The sequence below is a fragment of the Schistocerca americana genome, chromosome 2 (assembly GCF_021461395.2).
Source record: "Schistocerca americana isolate TAMUIC-IGC-003095 chromosome 2, iqSchAmer2.1, whole genome shotgun sequence".
In the NCBI taxonomy this organism is placed as follows: domain Eukaryota; kingdom Metazoa; phylum Arthropoda; class Insecta; order Orthoptera; family Acrididae; genus Schistocerca; species Schistocerca americana.
In genome coordinates, this window is record NC_060120.1 from 1,064,918,576 (window position 1) to 1,064,936,297 (window position 17,722).

The 17,722-nt window shown below is 40.1% G+C and overlaps 1 protein-coding gene across 1 annotated transcript in view; it reads left to right on the top strand.

The window, feature by feature from the left end:
- The first annotated feature begins 880 nt into the window (after positions 1–880).
- LOC124594676 (dehydrogenase/reductase SDR family member 11-like) overlaps positions 881–17,722 on the top strand; it is a 168,966-nt gene continuing 152,124 nt past the window's right edge. Inside the window, exon 1 of the mRNA XM_047133044.1 lies at positions 881–1,012. Within this exon, the coding sequence (XP_046989000.1) occupies positions 881–1,012 (132 nt within the window). The remainder of the gene's footprint in view (positions 1,013–17,722) is intronic.

Consider the following 17,722-nt stretch of genomic DNA (forward strand, 5'->3'; position numbering starts at 1 on the left):
GGCAACGAACACGCTGAAGTCGATCCTTCAGTTTCATGATGGCAGCAGGGTAAACTTCAGAGTGTCCACACTACGAACAGAGATGTCCAGCTCTGGAGCGAGGTGTCTGTTTGTGATCCGTCAGTCACCTCGAATGAAAATGTCCACACGTTCCAACACTGCAAGATTCACAGCCCTGTGCAACGAACCGGCACAAGGGAGATCGGTCAGGTTAGCGCGACTCTGTTGCAGAGATGACAGACGCCCTCCCAGGCCTCGGTAGACATTCTGCAAGCACTTACGAATATCTGCGATACTCTCGATTTCCACCAAATGAAACGTAATGACAGCGCTGTGCTTTGAACGCACCTGCATTACAGATGTCATTTGGAAGGCGACATATAGCGCCGCCACATATCGAAACTTCATAAAACTACAGAAGCTGAAGCGTGATATTCCAGATTCTTGATGTTTTCAACAGAAAGGGACAGAGAAAAAACTATGTTACATTACTTGTTGAACGCCCCTCGTAGAACGATGCCTTCATTTCGAATGTGTACTTTACTCCGTTGACGATGTGTAGCTTTACAGACCGGTCGTCGGAAAAGAAATTGTTTGGAACAAATGCTGCTACGTATTTATTTATTAACATACAGTTGCGGTCGAACCGAATGTCGGTTTGAATAAGGCAAAAACTGCTCTTGTACCTGTTACAGGTTCTAGAAGCTACTCGTTGAAGCGTTCCACTGAAGTCGTCCATCGAACAGACAGATCTGTTTGCGCGCCGGCAGAGAGGAGTGTGGACTGCGATCTGGCGATAACGAGCTGCCCCGCCGGACGTACGCGGGCCGCCTGTCCTCTGGAGGCGAACAGCCGCTGAGGCGCGCCACTTGCTGTCAGGATGGAGCGGTGCGCAGGTCGCGTCGCCCTGGTGACGGGCGCCAACTCCGGCATCGGCGCCGCCACCGCACGGGCGCTGCTCAGGAGGGGGCTCGAGGTCGTCGGCCTCGACAAGAGGATCGACAGGGTCCAGGTAGTTAACTAACCACCAGCCTCGGTACAGCATTTCAAAACTGGACAGGTTCAAAATCTGTCCCAGAAATTCTCAAACAGAAATAGCGTTCGTTTCAGTGCCACATAGAAATGAATCTGATGTATTAAGAGTAAGGTATTACTTTTTTCTATTTTTAACTCCATCACTTTTTTATGACACAATCGTAACTGGTTTTCAGCCTTCATAGGTCATCCTCAAATGCTACTTTTTTTGAGTCATCAGTCTTCTGACTTGTTTGATGCCGAGTGCCACGAATTCCTCTCCTGTGCCAAACTCATCATCTCAGAGTAGCACTTGCAACCGACGTCCTCAGAAATTTCCTGAATGTATTCCAATCTCTGTCCTCCTCTGCAGTTTGTCTCCTCTGCATCTCCATCTAGTATTATGGAAGTCATTCCCTGATGTCCTAGATGTCCTATCGTCCTGTCTCTTCACCATGTGAATGTTTTCCACATATCCATTTGCTCTCCGATTCTGTGCATAAATTCGTCTTCATTGCCTTATCATTTAACCTAATTTTCAACATTCGTCCGTAGCTCCACATCTCAAATGTTTCGATTCTCTTCGGTTCCGTTTTTCCCACAGCCCATGCTTCACTACCACACAATGTTGTGCACGAAATGTACCCTCTCAGAAATTCCTTCCACAAATTGAGGCCCTTATTGCCAGTGATAGTCTGCTTTTGAAGTCCATCTTGCCCCGTCCGACACTGGACATATTGTTGCCCAGGAAGCAGAATCCATTAACTTCATCTACTTCATGACCATCGGTCCTGATGTTAGGTTGCTCGCTGTTCTCATTTCTGCTTCTTCTCATTACTTTCGTCTTTCTTAGATTCACTCTCAATCCATATTCTGTACTCATTAGACTATTAATTCAGTTCAGCAGATCATGTAGTTCTTCTTCACTTCCACTCAAGATAGCAATGTCATCAGCAAATCTCATCATTGATATCCCTTCACCTTGAATTTTAATCCATCTCCTGAACATTTCTTTTATTTCCATCATTGCTTCTTCGATGGTACAGCAGAGGCGAAAGGCTGCATCCCTGACTTACACCCTTTTTAATCCGAGCACTTCGTTCATGGTCGTCCACTCTTATTATTCCCTCCTGGCTCTTGTATGCATTGTATATTAACCGGCCCTCCCTATAGCTTACCCCTATTTTTCTCAGAATTTCGAACATCTTGCACCATTTTATATTCTCTAAAGCTTCTTCCAGGTCTACAAATCCTATGAATGTAACTTGATTTTTCTTTAGTCTTGGTTCCATTTTCAACCAACATGTCACGATTGCCTCTCTGGTGTCTTTCTTTTCTTAAGCCATGAGCTGTTAAGGTGAACGTGCGATAATTCTAGCGCTTGTCAGCTGTTGCAGTCTTCGGAACCATGTGGATGATATTCTTCCGAAAGTCAAATGGTATGTCACCAGACTACTCATAAATCCCACACACCAACCTGAATAGTCGTTTTGTTCCCACTTCCGCCAAAGATTTTGGAAATTCTCCTGGAATGTTATCTATCCGTTCGGCCTTATTTCATCTTAGTTCTCCAAAGCTGTCTTGAATTCTGACTTTAATACTGGATTTCCTATCTCTTCTAAATCCACTACTGTTTCTTTTTCTATCACAACAGATACATCTTCCCCTTCATAGTGGCCTTCAATATACTTTTTCCAACTATCTACTCTCTCCTCTGCATTTGGCAGTGGAACTCCTGTTGCACTCTTAATGTTACCACCCTTGCTATTAATTTCACCGTAGGCTGTTACGATTTTCCTATATGTTGAGTCAGTCCTACCGACCTTCATTTTTCTTCGATTTCTTCACATTTCTCATCCGGCCATTTTGTCTTAGATTCCCTGCGCTTCCTATTTATTTCATTCCTCAGCAACTTGTATTTCTGTATTCCTGAATTTCCCTGAACCCTGGACTTCTTATTTATTTCATTCCTCAGCAACTTGTATTTCTGTGTTCCTGAATTTCCCTGAACACTTCTATACTTCCTTCTTTCACCGATCAACAGAAGTATGGTTTCTTCGGAGCTATTTTCTTTGTACCAATGTTTCCTTTCCAACTTCTCTGATGCCCCTTTTTGGAAATGTCCATACCTCTTCAACTGTACTGCCTACTGAGCTATTCCTTATTGCTATATCTACAGCCTTAGAGAACTTCGAGCGTATATTGTCGTTCCTTAGTACTTGCGTATCCCACTTCTTTGCGTATTGGTTCTTAGTGACTAAAATCTTACACTTCAGCCTACTCTTCATCATTACTACATTCTGATCTGACTTTATATCTGCTCCTGGGTACGCCATACAATCGAGTATCTGATTTCGCAATCTCTGTATGTGTATGACGTTATCTAACTGAAATGTTCCCTTATCACACAGACTTTTGCAAGTATACCTCGTCCTCTTGCGATTCTTGTACAGAATATTCACTGTTACTAGCTTAAATTTATTACAGAACTGAATCAGTCTTTCTCCTCCCTCATTCATTTTCTCAAGCCCATATTCTCCTTCCCTTAAAACTGTATTCTGGTCCCCGATTACTATTACATGTTTATCTTCCTATTCGTACTGTATTACCCGCTCAATATCCTCATATACTTCCTCCATCTCTTAATACTCAGTTTGCGAAGTCGGCGTTTACACATGAAATATCGTTGGTGTTTGTTTGCTGTCGATTCGGATAGAAACAACCCTGTCAGAGAACTGTTCACAGTAACACATTCTCCGTCCTACCTTCTATTCGTAATGAATCCTACACCCGCTAAGCCATTTGATGCCGTGCGATATTACCCTATACTCATCTGACAATAAATCCGTTTCTTCTTTCCATTTCACTTCACTGGCTTCTACTATGTCTATAACGAGCCTTAGAATTTATCTTTTCAGATTTTCTAGTTAGCCGACCACGTTCAAGCTTCTGACAAACACACGTACCGACTCGTAGAACGTTATCCTTTCGTTGGTTATCTAACCTTCTTCTCATGGTCACCTCCTCTTTGGCCGTCCCCTCCCAGAGATCCGAATGGTGGACTATTCCGGAATCTTTTTCCAATGGAGAGATCATCATGAAACTTTGTTCAGTTACAGGCTATATATCTTGTGGATATACGTTATGTGTGTTTTATGCAGTGATTTCCGTTGCCTTCTGCATTGTTGATTGCGTTTACGTAAGTTTATGGACTGACTTTTTTCTGGTTCATAAACATTTGATCTTTATCTGTTATTACTTTTCTGTTGTAGTTTCATCTAATGGCACGTTCCATGACCTTGGACATTTGATATTGTTGATTCTTTCGCCCTTAGGAGCAGTTTCCTAACCCGAGGTCAAGAGAGTGCCCTGAACCTCCGTCCGCTGCACCGCCCTCTTTGACAAGGCCGTTGCCAGAATGAGGGTGACTCTTATGCCGGAAGTCCTCGGCCGCCAATGCTGGTTATTAATCAATATTTAAACAGTTTCGTGTTTCGAACTTGGGACCGAAGACGTTTTCGTTACTAATCAAAGACGATACCCCTCGACCACTTGTGCATCACCAGTGCTGCTATGGACAATACTAACGGTTATAGTAAGACCTGAAACAAGTGCTATATTTTCACTTGGTTTACTTGTGAGCTTAGTAATGTTGGTTTCATACCTATGAGCGGTATTTGATGAACAAGTGCTCATCAGCGTTTCCACAAACGGTACGTTGTTTTTTGCCAAATGTAGTAACAGTTCTTGCTGCTAACAAGTGAGTCCGACTGTAGGACTGTAATACTGTAAACTCTATTGTCTGAACTTGTCATGTTCACAGAGATTCAAAACACGTTATCTAATGGCGGCAAGCAAACAGACCAAGACTTACCTTAATGTTGCGTTTGGCTTCTATATTCACATTAGTGAAATCCTTCAGTAGAGTCCAGGTTTTCTCAGTAGTGTTTACCGGAATGAAAGCGTCATCCCTCCGCGGATTCCCATTTATTTTCACGAAGCATCTTTGCTATATTTGAGTGTTTCTCAAGTGTATAGTAACAAGTCAAACAGACCGTCTCTGAGTTGCTTCGATATCTTCCTTTAATCCGAACTTCTGGAGATCCAAAGTACTGGAGTACTACTCAAGAATGGGTCGCACAATTATTCTATTCGCGGTCTCCTTCATATCTGAGCAAAATTTTCATCAGAAATCTTCCAATAAATTTAAATCGATAAATCGCCTTCACTACTGCCGACACTACTTGCTCGTTTCATTTCATATAGCTTTGCAATGTTACACGTAGACTTACAGAGCGTAACGGGTGTAATTTATTTTATTTTTATTTACACATCAAGTTCCGTAGGACCAAACTAAGGAGCTAATGTCCAAGGTCATGGAATGTGTCAGTACATAAAATTACAACATAAAGGTAATAACAGACAAAAATCAAACGTTTATGAATCAGGAAAAGTCGGTCCATAAGTTTAAGTAATCGCGATCAACAATACAACAAGAATCACCTTAATTTTTCAAGGAATTCCTCGGTAGAATAGAAGGAGTGACCCATGAGGAAACTCTTCAGTTTCGATTTGAATGCGCGTGTATTACTGCTAAGATGTTTTAATTCGAGTGGTAGCTTATTGAAAATGGATGTAGCAGTATACTGCACACCTTTCTGCACAAGAGTCAGGGAAGTCCGATCCAAATGCAGGTTTGATTTCTGCCGAGTATTAACCGAGTGAATGCTGCTTATTCCTTGGAATAAGCTAATATTGTTAACAAGAAATGACAGTAAGGAATATATAAGCCCGACCGGTTGGCCGTGCGGTCTAACGCATGGCTTTTCGGGTGGGAAGGAGCGCCGGTGTGTGTGTGTGTGTGTGAAATCTTATGGGACTTAACTGCTAAGATCACCAGTCTCTAAGCTTACACACTACTTAACCTAAATTGTCCTTAGGACCAACACACACATCCATGCCATAGGGAGGACTCGAACCTGCGCCGGAACCAGCCGCACAGTCCATGACTGCAGCGCCTGAGACCGCTCGGCTAATCACGCGCGGTGGAGCTCCGGTCCGCGGCACGAATCCACCCAGCGGATTTGTGTCGAGGTCCGGTGAGCCGGCCAGTCTGTGGATGGTTTTTAGGCAGTTTTCCATCTGCCTCGGCAAATGCGGGCTGGTTCCCCTTATTCCGCCTCAGCTACACCGTCGGCGACTGCTGCTCAAACAAGTTCTCTATGTGCGCGTACACCACCATTACTCTACCACCACGCAAACATAAGGGCTACACTCGTCCGGTGTGAGTGTTCCCTGAGGGGGGGGGGGGGTCCAACGGGGTCCGAACCGCACAATAACCCTGGGTTCGGTGCGGGGCGGCGAAGGGGTGAAGTGGACTGCGGTAGTCGTCGTGGGGTTGTGAACCACTGCGGCTGCGGCGGGGACGGAGCCTCTCCGTCGTTTCTAGGTCCTCGATTAACATAACATAAGGAATATATACATATATAGACAGAGAGAGAGAGGGGGAGGCCAATGTTAAAATACCCAGACTCGTGTTGAGAGGCCAATGTTAAAATACCCAGACTTGTGAACAGGGGTCGACAAGAGGTTCGTGAACTTACACCACTTACTGCCCGAACCACTCGTTTCAGAGCCAAAAATATCCTTTTAAAATGGGAAGAGTTACACCAAAATATAATACCATACGACATAAGCGAATGAATATAAGCAAAGTAGACTAATTTTCGTATCGAACGATCATTCACTTCAGATACCGTTCGAATAGTAAAAATGGCAGCTTTAAGTCTCTGAACAAGATCCTGAACGTGGGGTTTCCATCACAGTTTACTAACTATCTGGACACCTAGCAATTTGAACTGCTCCGTTTCAGTAATCATATGCCCATTCTGCAAAATTAAAACGTCGGGTTTTGTTGAATTGTGTGTCAGAAAAGTAAAAACTGGGTCTTCCTGTGATTTAGTGTTAGTGCAGTTTATGACCTAAGTTCATGGCTTGTAGAAAATAAACTATGTGAAACCGTTCCAGTGTTGGACACAACATCCCTTACTACCAAGCTAGAGCCATCAGCAAACAGAAATGTTTTGAGCTACCCGTTTTACTAGATAGCATGTCATTTATATAAATAAGGAACAGGAGTTGCCCCAACACTCATAAGTGGGGCACCCCCCACCTGAACGTACCCCGCTCAAACCCCACATCACAGCCATTCTCAACATTGATAATAATAACGTTTTCCTGCTTGTTGCTAAAGAAAGAGGTGAACCAAGTGTGAGCTTCTCCCCTTATTCCGTAATGGTCCAAATTCTGCAGCAATATTTTGTGATCAACACAATCAAACGCCTTAGTTAAATAAAATAATGTGCCTAGCGTTCGAAAGCTTGTGTTTAACCCATCCAGTACGTCACAGAGAAAAGAGAATTAGCATTTTCAGTTGTTAAACGACTTCTAGAGCCGAACTGTACATTTGATAGCAAATCAATAACTTTTACAAACACTGATGGCATACAAATAAGTCTAAAATTATCTACATTATCCCTTCCTCCCTTTATCTAAAGTGGCTTTACTACTCAGTACTTTTGTGGCTCAGGAAACTGTCCATTCCTAAAGGAAAAATTACAAATATGGCTAAATACAGCGATAACATGTGCAGCACAGTTCTTTAATATTCTGCTAGACACTCCATCATAACCATGAAAGACCTTAGTGTTCAGCGATTTAATTATCGACTCAATATCCCTCTTGTCCATATCACAGAGGAGTGTTTCAGACACCAATCTGGGAAAGACATTTGTCAAGAAAATTATATGATTTTTATTTAATTCATCAGCAATTCTCAGAAAATGATTGTTAAATGCTGTACATATATCTGATTTATCAGTAACAGAAATATTTTTACTACGAAATGACTTTACATCGTCGACCTTGTGCTGCTGACCAAGCACTTGCTTCACAACCGACCATATGGTTTTAATTTTATCCTGTGAATTAGCTATTCTATTTGCATACCACATAGTTTTTGCCTTCCTAATGACATTTTTAACCACCTTACACTACTGTTTGTATTGGGCTACTGTAGCTTTATAGTGACTGCTTCTAGCATTTTGGTATGAATCCCGCTTTGTTCTACATGATATCCTTATCATACCAGTCAGCCACCCGGGCAGCCTTTTACTGCTAGTACCACGTTTAGGACGTTCCAATGGAAAGCAGCTCTCAAAGAGCATGAGAAATCTGTTAAGGAAAACATCACATTTGTGATCTATTTTATCGGCACAATAAACATCCTGCCTCTCTTGTTCCTTAACGAGGTTTAAGAAACTGCCTATTGCTGTTGGATTATCTTTCCCACATAGTCTGTAAGTATACGTGACTTTTGTTTGAGTACAAAAGCCCTTATAAAGGCACATTTGCATGCCGAGCGTGAGTTTCCGCGGAAACGCGAAATACTAATTAAATAAATAATCAGTGACCAATAAATAAAGCCTATGGCACACAACTGCAGCACTGTGTCGCTGATAAAACAAAAGCACAATTACGTTACTCTTATGTTTGATCAAGAAAGAGAGAGCTCTGGTTGAAGTGGTGCGAGAAGCACGTATTTTTTTATTGTCTGGCACACCGCCATATTTCATGTTATAGAAGAATACTGCGACTTGCAACCACACTAGGCACTCGATTCTGTAAAGAATTTATATTTATAAAAGTAAGTAGGATTATGAACTGTAGGCTTATTCATTGAATATATCTGATTTAACTAACTGTGTAACTTTTTTATGTTTAGTAGACAATCACCTCTGTACGACGTATTGGCATGGCTGGCAAATTATTGTAATATTGAGATTTAGATTATGAGTCCGCACCTACCGCAGCAGTCTTTGGAAACGATTTAATTACGAAGTCCGATTATTCAGTTTTATTTCACGGTCAACTACGAGTAACATTGCCTTTACGAAAAAGCCATTGTCAAGCGTCTGATACCGAATAATTAAACGTCCACGTTCCAGATAAGCAAATACAATTGCAATCACAATCACCATCATACAGATACAATAATTAACATATTTTAAATAACAACATCTTTTTTTTTATTTATTTTATTTATTTTATATTGGCGACTGCGTGTCGGACTTGTTATTTTGTCATTTGTTACATTGTTCTCTTTGTTTCATGTAAAAAATCAACTTTCTGGACCTGGACGTCAATGTATGAGAGATAACAAAATCTGAAGATGTTTTCCAATTCTGAAATTTTGCGGGAAGACGCAAAGAAACTTCCAGCAAAATAAGGTAAGACGCAGCATCTTTGCATTAGCAGGCTTGACCAGACGTATAATTTAGTGTATTAGCTTTTCAGTAAATTCTGTAGTGTTTCTTTTCTGCATAACAGTTTCAGTGATAAATTTCATTCTCAGTACTTTTCCCTAAACAATAACGTATGCAACAATACCAATACACGAGTGTACAATATGGCCGACTTCTGTACGATATCATGTAACATGGCCAGCAGCCATTACCAATAATCTCAAATTCAGTTTATATTTTTAAATTAACAGACAGCCATTTTTGCTACGAGCGATTCATGCTCAACTACATTTTATTTTAAAATCAGTGTCAAAAATTTTCTTGAAACATATATCACGTGTGGCATGGTAATAACTAGAAAACAATACGCAAAAATGGAACAGCAAGGACGTACTATTCAGACGCAATCCGACTCGGACGTGAGACAAATGTTAGAAAATGACTTTACGACAGCAACCGGTAGTGACGATTCATCAAACATTGACGCAAGTGTTGACGAAAATTTTGACGATAGGCCGTCCACTACAAAAATTTCAAAATCTCAATCAGAGCCCATGTTAATGCATGACGTCACGTCTAATGACGCGGCGGGGGCAGAGACCTTGCAAACGGTAAACATTGCCGACATGTTACAAATGCTAATGAAACAAAACGCCGAAAACATGGCAACCTTAAAGGCACAATTAGAGACACAAAATGAACAGTTAAAAACACAAAATGACGAAATCAAATCTGATCTCATAGCAATCAAGATAGGTAATGACACTTTATGTAAGCGTGTGGAACTTATAGACGCCACACTGACCAAACAGATGACCGAACTCAGTACTAAATTTTCCCAGCTCAATACGAGACAAGAAAAGACTACAACTGACGTAGCACTTTTACAGACACAAGTAAAAAACCTTAATGTCACGTGTGAAGTTCTTACTGAACAAATTCAAACATATCCTTCAGTACATGACAATCTTGAAAAACGAATTACTGACGTACAGAATAAATTTGACAATGTTGAACAACACCTGACTGACATCTTACAATCAGATGCCACAGCTCATTTTCAAAATATTAATAAAGAATTTCATGATTGGGTTGAGAACAAAGACAAACATTTTGATAGATGCTTACGTGAAAATTTACCAACAATTGTGCACGACTCCGTAGCGCAATACATTACTAATAACAAACAGCTGATCAGTGACGCAGTACAATTCGTCACTGCACCCATGAGACAATTCACCGATCAACTACAGTCTGAATGTAACGAAAATATCAGTCAAAATGTACAGTTCAGAAACCAATATACATTCGAGTATGATACACACATTCCGCACACGACAAATACACAAGAACAAAACACACCACGACTACAACACATACCACGATGTGGAAACACAAACACAAGCTATTATCATGGTAAACCACAGCAACATTATCGTAATTACTCGCCAGCTGAACATACCACTAATTACAGTGGAATAAATCCATATCACAATGCGAAGGAAGATGAAAGCTTAATGAAACACAGGCAATTTCAGATTTTTATCCCAGAAAAACGAACCATTCATCCGGTGATTTTTCTTAAATCTTTTAGTAAGGCATTTCCACGCACTTGGAGTGACCGGAAAAAGATTTCATATATTGTCGGTTACATCCAAGGCGATGCAGCTGTCTGGGCATACAGTCAAGCTGACGTATGTACCACGTACAGTGAGTTTGAGCGTGCTTTTCTGAACAAATTCTGGTCGCAATGCGTCCAGGAGCGACTCAGAAGACAAATTTTAGAACCTGAAACTTTTAACAGTAAAAATGGTAACTTACGCAGATATTTTGAAAAATACTTGAACATGGGACATTTTTTAGACGAACCAGTCGCAACGCGTGATATACTCCGAGCGTTGAAGGCCAAATTGCCTTTCAACATTAAGGAAAAACTTCTACATATCCCGGATGACGATTCAGATTATTTTTTAACAGCTTTAGATTCGGTTGACATGTTACTTGAAGATCAGCGCTTCGCGCGGCAAAACAGCAGCCACAATGTTTACACTAGTGGTATGCAAAACATGCAGGCTTGCCAACACAATTCTGGCGCGCCCACAGTTAGATACGCGGTACAACAAAAACAGCAAACTCACATGCCGTCTCAGTACGGAAATCAAAATCAACACGCGTATTCCAATACAAACAATAGTTACAACAGTGATAACATTTCATGCGGCAATCCATACAAAAGGCACCGCGGTAATAACTACAACGGTAACAACGGATACAAAGGTAATAACAAAAACACAAACAGAAATAGAAATAATAATAACTACGAGCCAAGACAGCATCAAGGTTGGACTCGTAACGATCAGTACTTTCATTCAAACTCTGCTTTACCACAGCAGCCACCAGGACAAAATTGGAGCATACCTTACGACCGACAGGTAAGTTATAATGCGCAACAGCAACAACAACCGCAAAAGTTTGGAGATCATAATAGGCAATATCCGAATGTGAATATAATAGAAATGACACCTGATGCACAACCTCAATCTGTGTCAATACCTAGTACAAATGATAATCCAACAAACTAGAAACAGTCACTACTTTGCCCCAGGTCGTGGCTGAAGGATTCTTGGGGGGCGACTTCAATGTTAATCAGTTATTTGACACCACACTTGAACAACAGAATAATGATATCCCGAGTAATTCTAAACAAAAACTACCTGTTTTATTTATAAGATACAACCACAATAACAATATATCAGATGAACTTTTACAAGACAGTACACAATGTCGTTTAAACACAAATGAAATTGTTTTAGCATCTACTACTGGTGTAGTAGGTGGGATTCCAACTACTATTATCCTAGATACAGGTGCAGCTGTGAGCGTTTTGTCTTTTAATTTCTATAAAAAGATGTGTGAATTGGAACCTGTGCCTGAGTTTCCTGCCCAAAACTGTAAAATAACTACTGCACTAGGTAATAAGTCATGTAGGGTTACGAAGCAAGTTTTTGTAAACGTTAAAATAGGTAATGGAACCGTACAATGGCCATTCCTGGTTGTACAAAACCTTGTGACAAATTGCATATTAGGAATAGATATTATGAGCGAGAAGGACTGCATTATAGACTTCTCCAAAGGTAAATGTATTTTAAATGATAAAGGCAGTGTAATTATTATTGATTTGGACAGGAGAACTCTAAAACATGACAAACACTGTACAGGGTACAAGGTTCAGTTAGTACTTGACAATGACATTCAAGACATGCAAACACACTCATCTGACACAGAGCTATTGGACTTGAAAACATTGCTTGATCATAAGTGAAGCTACAGCTCTCAGTGTACATGAACGTATAAAACTACAGGAAGTGTTATCCAAATATTTACAAGTTTTTGCCAAACGATTAGGTGTTATCAACACGTATGTGTACAAGATTGAAGTTAAGCCTCACAAGATCTTCTACCATAAGACATATAACGTACCGTTATCTCAACGACCTGCTGTGTGGCAAGAATTAAAACAAATGTTAGACTACATCTACATCTACATCTACATTGATACTCCGCAAGCCACCCAACGGTGTGTGGCGGAGGGCACTTTACGTGCCACTGTCATTACCTCCCTTTCCTGTTCCAGTCGCGTATGGTTTGCGGGAAGAACGACTGTCTGAAAGCCTCCGTGCGCGCTCTAATCTCTCTAATTTTACATTCGTGATCTCCTCGGGAAGTATAAGTAGGGGGAAGCAATATATTCGATACCTCATCCAGAAACGCACCCTCTCGAAACCTGGACAGCAAGCTACACCGCGATGCAGAGCGCCTCTCTTGCAGAGTCTGCCACTTGAGTTTATTAAACATCTCCGTAACGCTATCACGGTTACCAAATAACCCAGTGACGAAACGCGCCGCTCTTCTTTGGATCTTCTCTATCTCCTCCGTCAACCCGACCTGGTACGGATCCCACACTGATGAGCAATACTCAAGTATAGGTCGAACGAGTGTTTTGTAAGCCACCTCCTTTGTTGATGCACTACATTTTCTAAGCACTCTCCCAATGAATCTCAACCTGGTACCCGCCTTACCAACAATTAGTTTTATATGATCATTCCACTTCAAATCGTTCCGTACGCATACTCCCAGATATTTTACAGAAGTAACTGCTACCAGTGTTTGTTCCGCTATCATATAATCATACAATAAAGGATCCTGGAAGGTCATTGAACCATCCACCTCACCTTATTGTAGTCCTCTACTTGTTGTCAAAAAATCAAATGGAAGCATTAGGTTAGTGTTAGACGCACGAGCTATTAATGAAATAATTTTACCGGTTCACACAAAACCTGAAAATTTAGAAGAGCAATTACAGAAATTTCTAGATGCAAAATATTTTTCCACAATAGATCTCGCTAATTCGTTTGGCAGGTGGGTATCACTCCTGATTCTCGGAAATATACTGCATTTATGTTCGGGGGGCGAACCTATCAGTTTTGTGTTCTACCCTTCGGACTGAATGTCAGCTCTGGGGTATTCATTACAGCCCTGGATACCGTGCTTGGCGACGATTTAGTTGAGACAGTCACACACTATGTAGATGATATACTGATAGCTACACGATCTTGGAATGAACACGTTGACACTCTTCAAAGAATTTTAGAAAAATTTGCACAAGCTGGAGTCACAGCCAACCTAAGAAAATCAAAATTTGGTTGCAGTGAGATAAAGTATTTAGGACATATCATTAATTCACAGGGCATACGTCCGGATCCCAGTAAATTAGATGCTATCAGAAACTTTCCTAGCCCTCGAACTAAAAAGCAGTTAAAATCATTCCTTGGGCTGTGTTCATTTTTCAGCCGTTTTTTGCCACAACCACTTTTGAACAGTAAACATCTGCTAAATCTACTCAGAAAGAATCAAGTTTGGATCTGGTCGGAACAGTGCCAGAATGACTTTAATACAATTAAACATGCTTTAGTGAATGCTAACATATTGAGCCATCCAGATTTCAATTTAGATTTTTGTATGACTTGTGACGCTTCACGTACTGGCTTGGGCTGTTGCTTATTTCAAGTTGTAAAGAATAAAGAGGAGGAACAGATAAGAATTATTGGGTTTGCGAGTCGCACTCTAACTGAATGTGAGCGTACATACTCCACTACTGAGTTAGAAACACTTTCCATAGTATGGGCATTCAAGAAATTCAATTATTATTTATTTGGAAAACATACAGTAATTTACACCGATCACCAGGCCCTGACATTTTTGTTAACTTGTAAACTTGTACATCCTAGACTATCACGATGGGCAGTTACACTTCAGAACTACTCTTTTGAAATTAAGTACATAAGAGGTAAGGACAACACCATTGCAGACACTTTGTCTAGACTTCCACAAGGTATGAATGATACCAACAGTGACTTAGAAAATATAAATGACTACAGGATTCTCTTAATGCAAGACAAGCAGTATCACCAATATTATATTGATATGTGCAGAAACATGGCTGAATTACAAAAATCTGATCCTCACTGGTATAAGATAATAACATTACTGGTAGAAAAACACAATCATCCTTTGACTAAGTATTACAAGTTACACAATGATGTGTTATTTTACCGCCGACATCCAAATGCTACTAACTGGTGTGTATGCATTCCCAAAGAGTCTGAACGTAATCTAATTTGGCACACACACTTAGTTTGGGGTCATTATGGGACGAAAAAGTGTTTGGCAAAGCTCAGTACATACTGTTATTTTAGCAATATGAGAAGAAAAATTTACAGGGAACTAAAAACATGTGTCATATGTCAAAAATCAAAACCTCAGAATTTATCCACAAAAACAGATTTACATTCTATTTTACCCAGTAAACCCCTGGAAATTCTGTGTACTGACATCAGTGGACCGCATCCAGCAAGCTCTGGAGGCGTCAAATATATCTTAGCTTTTTACGATATATTTTCTAAACATGTAAAACTTTATGCTTTAAAATCCGCCACTGCAAATGCTATAATACGAAGATTCTCAAGTGATTACCTGACGCACGTGGGAAAACCTAAAGCAATTCTATCAGATAATGCAGCATACTACTCTGGGTACAAATGGAGAAATTTCTTGAAGGACAATAACATTAAAAGTATATTTATTTCGAGGTTTAGTCCACAATGTAACGCGACTGAGAGACTTTTCCGAGAATTAAATCGATTCATGAGGACCTATATTTCATCAAAACATACTAATTGGGTGTCCTACCTAAGTCTTTTCGGAGACGTACACAATAACTTAAATATTTATGATACGAATTACACACCTAACGAGATCATGTTCAATTGCAAACAGAACGATCAGTGGATAGAACCATTACCTAAGTTGTCAGACAAGGAAATCACACCTGAACAGAAAATAAAAGAAGTATTGACTACATTGACACATCACGCACAAATACGAAACAAACATCACAGAAACATAATAAAAAGAAAACAAAAATTCGAGGTAGGAATGATTGTACTACTTCGTACTCATCATAAATCTGTAGCACTCAAACGACGCAACGCTAAGTGGCGTCTGCTATATGAAGGACCTTATATAATTGTTAACATACCGCATCCTGGTGCGTATCTGTTACAACATCCTAGAACTAACAAAATTATTGGGCTATACGCACACCGAGATCTTAGAGCATTTCATGCTGAATAATGTCAAAGTCATACCCATCAAAATATTGCTAAGCAACTTGAAAAACTCTGTTGTTACAACACAGATAATAAGTAGTATAGAAATTTTCATTTCAGCGGTTCCAGTGACGCAGTTGAAGACAGAAGAACTCTTCTTTCAGCGCGCGCCTCCACCTGAAAGACGGAATATTAAAGTAAAATTTATATGATTACGTAGCAGTAGATGACATATTAATTTTTCACGGAACATTTGTTACTGAAGGTACCACTGACTTGGTGTGACACCTGACGAACTGACAGACGTCATCTGTGAAGCGATCTTTTACTTTGAGAAATAGATTAGACGCACATCTCTCAACACGAAAAGCATCTATCAGTAGTCAAGGCCACACAGACACTCTACACACACGCACAACACGCGAGGAATCGAACATTTTATCTCTCTTACTATTTTGAATATTTATTGAGTAGTGAAAACGCCTGGTCTTGCCTACTGATGTAATGAATGTTGTGTCTAACCTATCTTAATTTCAGATGACATCACAAAAAACATCGATAATATCCCAGCAAAACCGCTAAAGAGGATGTTAATATCTGCAATTCATGTAATCAAATGTGACACAATGTAATAACCTATAGCGATGTAATGATGATGTAAACATGTTTATGTGCAACTATATTATGTTTATGCTAAGAAAATATGTGACGTGTGTATGTATAATTACTTATTTTTTTTAACTGATGTATAGTGCAACTGTTACTATGTAAAAATTTGAACAAAACGAGTGCCAAAAAGACATTGCATAGTGAACCACTGTTCACGGACATTAACGAACATTACTAACTCTGCAACTACGCGGAAACCTATGTGAAAGAAACTGTTAATGCCATTCATTATGCAGCGTATCTATGTAAACGCGATGAACGATTTCCTTGATTAATAACTACGAACATTTAGGTGAGCTATATTCAGCAAAAAACTGAAAATGTGAAGTGCATAACTCGTGCATCGTCTAGTGACATTACTACAGTACCCAACTTCAAGATGTTAACTGGATTAAATGGACACAAAGTGCCTGTCCAGAAAACAACACGACGGGTGGAAGAATTTTGGTTGGAACTTCAGGGAATGAAATGTTCTCGAAATGTGACAGACACTCTTACCTGGACTGTCCAAGGATCGACGCCAGCTATGTGCCGTCCGAGGTTCTGCAACCAAGCTTCCACGGAATGTAAAAAACGAACTGCACGTGGAACAATTACTCGACGGGTCACGTCTGATCTGTAATAAGCAATGCTTTTAGTCACAATGAACTGCATCACTACGACTATAATGGAAATGAGAAATGGACACGCTTATGTATTAATCACGTTGTTATACAACGATGTTACTGTGATCAAAAAACTTTACCACGACGATACTAACCTGTAAAAAATTATTGTGCAGCGGATGAATATGAACTGTAATAACGACACGATGTGTATAGGTCAACGCACCTGAAAAATACGGACATTTTTCTCTGAAGTATTTCAAAACAATACTATGTAACTAAGAACATTCAACAATCTAAGTTTTATTGTGTTATAACAAATATTGTAAATTTAAAACTAAGTTACCTGTCATAGAATGTAGTCTTCATATGTAATCTTGGTTGAATATTTCTTTGTGCAACGACTGAAAAACGCGCGCACACGAACAATATGAACTGCAATACTGTGCCGCGTGATCTAACT